This window comes from Sceloporus undulatus, chromosome 5 (genome assembly GCF_019175285.1).
Source record: "Sceloporus undulatus isolate JIND9_A2432 ecotype Alabama chromosome 5, SceUnd_v1.1, whole genome shotgun sequence".
In the NCBI taxonomy this organism is placed as follows: Eukaryota; Metazoa; Chordata; class Lepidosauria; order Squamata; family Phrynosomatidae; genus Sceloporus; species Sceloporus undulatus.
This window is the reverse complement of record NC_056526.1, coordinates 183,398,899-183,404,898: the sequence shown is the minus strand read 5'-3', so window position 1 is coordinate 183,404,898 and position 6,000 is coordinate 183,398,899. Positions and strand designations below refer to the sequence as shown.

The 6,000-nt window shown below is 39.4% G+C and overlaps 1 protein-coding gene across 4 annotated transcripts in view; it reads right to left on the bottom strand.

Moving 5' to 3' along the window:
- The window catches only part of CCDC158 (coiled-coil domain containing 158), a 49,264-nt gene that overhangs the window by 3,639 nt on the left and 39,625 nt on the right, over positions 1-6,000 (bottom strand). For 3 of the 4 annotated variants that reach the window (XM_042467279.1, XM_042467280.1, XM_042467278.1), the window contains 5 exons: positions 3,766-3,819; positions 2,866-2,925; positions 1,534-1,595; positions 1,072-1,281; positions 11-37 (listed from right to left, as the gene is read on the bottom strand). In XM_042467279.1, the coding sequence (XP_042323213.1) occupies positions 11-37; positions 1,072-1,281; positions 1,534-1,595; positions 2,866-2,925; positions 3,766-3,819 (413 nt within the window). The remainder of the gene's footprint in view (positions 1-10; positions 38-1,071; positions 1,282-1,533; positions 1,596-2,865; positions 2,926-3,765; positions 3,820-6,000) is intronic. The other variant, XM_042467281.1, reaches the window with a different exon arrangement.

Genomic DNA, 6,000 nt, shown 5'->3' with positions numbered 1-6,000 from the left:
TTATACTTACAAGAACCAGTGCTGAATGAGATATCTGCTTAGATGGGAAAAAATCAATTAGGATTACTCTTTTTCTTTTTACAGTCAAAGCACAAACACAGACACACACCTAGCTAGATAGCTATCTAATTGCATTCATTGCCACTGACTCTATCACTCCATGGCAAACCTTACGGACTTTGTAATTGTTACACAGACGCACAGACCATACCATCCCCTTTAATTTTGTTTGGATCATGTTTTACACAGTGGCCAATTTGCCTTTTTTTTGATTGAATGTTTCCTCAGAAATACATCTCACTGTATTCCATTTGTCTTCTTCCTAGGTAAGTTGTGCACAATAGCTCACCATTAATTTACACTGAAAGCCTTTTATAACAGAATTCTATGCACACTGACACAGAAATAGAAGTGACATCCAGGAAAGTTGGATCATTGAGGCTGTGAGCAGGATCTGCGCCTCTTAATAAAATCCTGCACACTGTCTTGATGTTGAATCAAATACTATTATACCAGAGGATTCCTGTGAAAGCCTTGAAGCTGATAAGACTTAGTGAAGAAAGGCAAACTTTCCTTTTCGCCGGTGGTTTTTTACTGTTTTGATTATTACTTCGCACTAAGGATGCAATTCTTCACTAATTTACTTCTCAAAGGAAGCAACAAGCTATTTTAGCAATTTCCCTCAAAAACTACATTTTTAAAAGAATAATCACAGTTTGGGATTTGCTTTGCACAATATTCACAGGTGGGCTTTTAAGTGATTTTTTAAATTGTAGAAAACAGCATTTTCTGTGCAGGAAATAGCACTGGAAACAGTATTTTTTGTACAACCCCCCAACAAAAAAATGCTGTTTCCTACACAGAAAATGCTATTTTCTGTGCAAAACAACTACATACAGAGAATAAGTCTTCAGTGATACTACTACTGCTATAGCAATCATGTGCAAATTTTGTACAAAAAAATCCTGTAAAGGTTCTCATCAATCCAGGTTTCTTCTCATCAGGGTATCTCTACACTGGAGAAACACATTTCCCCACTATTTCTAATCCTCTCCCCTGCTCATCACTTACTTTTAGAAGCAGCTGAGGTTGTGGCTTCAGGGGAGTTGCTCTTCTTCAGACTGGATCGACGTTCCAAAGAGGGTGCAGAAGAAGCCTTAAGGTCATCCAGTGGTGCAGTTAGCAAAGAATGCACAGGAGACCTGTCTTTGTACCTCTCCTCTGGGGACAGATTTTTTGAAGAGGTATACCGCGGAGTAGAACTGAAGATCGCTTGAGGTGCTAAATGCAATAAAAACAGCACACAAATAAAAACGGCTGCTGAATAAACAGAATAAAAACCTTATTAGTAGAACACATATAGCACTGCTTTGAGGAGAGCACCTATGACCTATAACTGTCATTGCCACTGTCCTTGGGAACTATGGGATTTGCCTTTTGAAGGGATGGGGCAGAGATCTCTCACACCTAATTCTCAGCAAACTTCAGTGCCAAATGTATGAGCAATGCTTAATGCAACCAGTGGAAACTTACTGCTGGAGGCAAGTGAGAGGATTGGGTCTTCAAGGTCTGCAGTGTGTAACGTTAAAGGCTCCCTGTGTACAAAAAAAGTATAGAATTAACAGTGATTGTGCATCCATAAAAACAACGTATTTGTTGAAATGCAAAAGACCATATTTCTGCATACACAAGGACGCCATTACAAACTTGTCATGGTGATAGCAATATTATAACTTCTTGGCTGGCTCAGAACCAGAGATCTGCTATTCCAGCCTTCTGTTTTCAAGTGAGGTTGGCCAACCAGATGCTTCTGAAAGCTCACAAGCATGGCACGAAAGTTAATAGTCCTCACTTATTTCTCTGCCTGCCACATTTGATACATGGAAGTATATTACCTATGAACATGGAAATATTATTTTGTTGTTATAGGTTCTAGTCCTTTATAAACATTTCCCCCCTGTGAATTTGTCAAATTCAGCTGTCAAAGAGCTGTCTGGGCTGTACACAGGTAGAGGAAAAATGGCTAGAAAACTCCAGGGTTCCAGTATATTCTAGAGATTACTGTCATGTCTTCCCTGGGTGATACAAGGAGTTCATCTATTCACGGAAGTGTTTTCATGACAGAAGGAAATAGCCATGGCACATGTTAAGAGACTAAAAAAATACACTGTGTTATAAATCAGCTGTCTCAGTCTGGAATATCAGCATGCAAAGGGATCTTGCAACACCTTCGAGATTAACTGAGTGAAAGAAGTTGTAGCATAAACATGTCTCCAAATCTTATGCTACTTCTTTCACACAATTAGTCTCAATGTGCTGCAAGTTCCCTTTGCATACTGTAGTATAAAGTTGCTTACACCAGATACCATTTCCTCAGGAGGAGCTCTACTGAAGTGCTGAAGTCTAGACACTGACCAAGGAGTGTTCTGAAAGGGCCAAAGGAGTTTATAATAGGGAGCACATTTCTACTTATGTATTGCACTTCAGTGGGATATGTATGCCTCTAGATTCCACTCAGAAGTACAACTGACACTAGCAACCATGGGACACTGGCCAAGAAGAATTCTGTATAATCTCAGACACTATAACTGTAGAATTTGTGTAGTCTGGGTAAAGGCAGACAGACAGATAGGAGATTTGGGGAAGATCAAGTTGCCCTTCCTAAAATCTTAAAGACATAACATTACAACATGAAGCTTCCACTCAAACAAGTCAAGGGATTGCTACAGTATTGTTTCCACTGGCTCAGTAATGAAGTATTTCTTCTCAAAATATTTACTTCTTGTGGAAAAGCAAGCCTCCAAATAATAAGCAGTGATAAATGTGTAATGCCAGGATATTTAGACCAAAGACATTGTTTCTCACCTGCTGAAAGCATCTTGCCCCAGGGTAACATCTGTGGGTAAATCTCTGACTGCAGCCTCCCTGCATTGAGAGAAAGTCCATTTTTAAAGCTGGCAAGGAAATTCATATAAACATGCCAGAAGTTGTGATGCTAGGGGCAAAAATAGAGCACCTGCCTTCTTGGGTCAAATGCATTTTTAGGAGAAAAAAGGATGATTCAATATATATTTTTAAATTAAAAAAAAAAAGAAAAAAGGCAGCTCAAAGAATGTGACTGTTCTTTTCTACCAGAGTAACCCCCTTTCCTAAGAGAATTGCTCAAGTACTATAGATGTAAAGCCTAAAAGCAATGCAAAAGGAGGCACAGATTCCAATCTGGCCACAAAACACTTAGTCAAAGGATACTTCAGAACAGATGCTGCTGAAGCATTTCTAATTTCTTTTTTAGCTCGGGCAGAGTAGCTTCCCTAAGAAATGGATCTGGGAGGTGTGTCATCTAAGCAACTGCCACAGGCGTGTTCCTGGAACAAAGCCCACTTTTCTGCTGAGAATAGTGTCTGTCATGGTGGAAGCATCATAAGAGAGGGATATAACTGGGCTCTAAAGCACAGGAGGAGGTTGGAGGGAATTGCATCTGTTGGCCATAGTGGTTGGTAGAGTTTGAGAATTGCAGGCCTCCCAAAGTAAATTTTCCAGCTTTGGGACTCTCCATAGAACAGGATTTAGGGAATAACTAATGTCTGAAGGTACAGTGTACACTTTAGCAGTGATCCGTAAGTCTTTAGGAGATAGGAGAACAACTGCTACATCAAAAATACATAATACTAGAAAAGAAAAGAAATCTCATAGTTCTTCTGCCTAGCTGTGTCACAGTACTTCAGTCTTCAAAGGAGGAGGAGTACTTCAGCTTAACTGCCTCACCTGCTGTAGGTTTCATGTCTTCTTCTGCCAATGCATTCTCTGTTTGCAAGGTCTCTGCATGGGGGAAAAATGCAAACCATACCACAGGTGCTTGTTTAAATTCCTAGTCTTTCCTACCCTGAAGAGCTAGAGTCATTTCAAATAAATTACATATAAAACAGTTGGTTTGAGACAAGACAAAAAGAGGATTATGAAGTCTTCATCCCAAACATGGTGCCTATCTGCACAGTAACACACTGAAGGATTTTGTAGCAGCAGCGATAAATCCATAGAATGCCTCCAGATGGCAAATGTATCATGAGGAGGCAATATTTGTTGCTGCAGGTCTCATGTTTTTCTAAAGTATCCAATGTTTCTGTAGTTATCGTCTAGTTTCTTGCAATTATCAGTATCACTGCAATATTTTTTCCCAACATTGAGTGGATTTCTTTTTAATCCTGAGATATATCATAACAAAAATGCCTCCTTCTCTTCTCCTCTTTTCTCTCTTATTTATTTATTTACACAAGAGTGATAATGTATCAGTGAAATGGCACTTTTGTATGACAACACTCATAAGGGAAAATATTTAAAAGAATGGAGAAAATTTGCTCATCAAAAACAAACCATGTCCTGCTTTTTTAAAACCACTTTCATATAGTGCTAGTGCAGATCCAAGAAATCACTACAATAGCCTGCATCACCACCTCCACCCCCCAAATAATGGAACAAGTAGATATGGAAGCTACATTGATTTGTCAAACCTAATGCGCTATATTGTGTGGACTTAGACCTGTCTGAGAACCCTCCATTAGTGATTGGATGAGTTGTCTTCAATGACAGATGAGAATCATGGGATATCAAAGGGCCAAACTACACATTATGGTATTCATACGTTTGACCAAGCATGCAAAGTTTTTCAAATGTGACGTGTAGTTTGGCTGTCAACTATTGAGATCATAGAATGGGAAAAGACAGGATAAAGGATTTACATAAATGAATGGCAGAAGAATTTGCAGCTTAGGGAAAAAGCTGACAAAAATCTAACTAGGCCAAAAGAGGTTAGAAAATGGAGACTGTGAAAAGAAGTTTCGACATGATCCAAAAGAATGCAGGGAAAGAATTAAAGAGAAGAAAGTGAAGTACAAGTAGGACAGAATAAAACCAGGGAAGAAATTTATACAACCTTCAAAGGTGAAGCTGCCTAAATTTCAAGTTAATTTGAAATGACTAACAGACTTGCAGACCTCTCATCTCCCACCAGTTAGTTTGGTACTTCACCCACCCTCTTCTCCTGTCTGCTGTGCAGTTTACTAGTCTATTATCCCAGAGTCAGCATGTGAGGTATATTTAATTGCCACATCAAAGACCACAAGACCTTCCATGTACCATATGAGCCAAAGGTTTCTTTGTCTATGGATCATTCCTTTCCAAAATCAGGCACCTCAAATCATACATTTACCAGATTTTAGTCGTTTTGGTTTTTAAGGAATTGCACTGGCAGTCAATAGGCTTCTAATCGGAACTAAAGATCCTGATGGTAACATTTAGAATCCTAAACTTCCATGAATTGCAATATTTGGAAGAGTGCCTCTCTATATATTTGCATGCCCAAGGACTGAGGGAAGCTAGAGGGGCCCTCTTTGTCTCCCACCAATGCAATATGAGGAGGTGGGAGAGGGCCCTCTCTGTTATGGCACCCTAATGGAATGCCCTCCCCTTAGGAGCTGAATTGGCACTGAAATTGCCTTCACTTCAGAGCCAAGTTAAAACATGACTTTTCATTAAATCCTAAGGATTTTATTTATTCAATTTCTACATGGCTTTTAAACTGTTTTAATTTGTTATGTTTGTTTAATGCATTTTTATATTATTCATATTTTACTGTTTTAATTCAAATTGTAATCAACCTGTTTAAACTGTTGTAATTATATGTCACCCTGAGACCTTCTCATATAGATACCTTAAGAACACAGCTATCTTAAATATATAAATAAGGTGCAGTACATACCGCCATAAAGCAACGTACCGTCGCTGATTCTAGGGTTAGGGACCGTGCAGCAACCACATGGTCCCTAACCCTAGAATGTATGGGCGGCATAAAAATGACAATGCCCTGTATACACGGACACCGCCATTGTTACATAAGTGCTGCACGGCATCCGCAGGTTGCCACGTGGCACTTATGTAATGAGTGTGCCATTGGCGCACTTGTTACGCCGCCTCTGCAGCTTAAACAGAACCCGCTTTCACTGA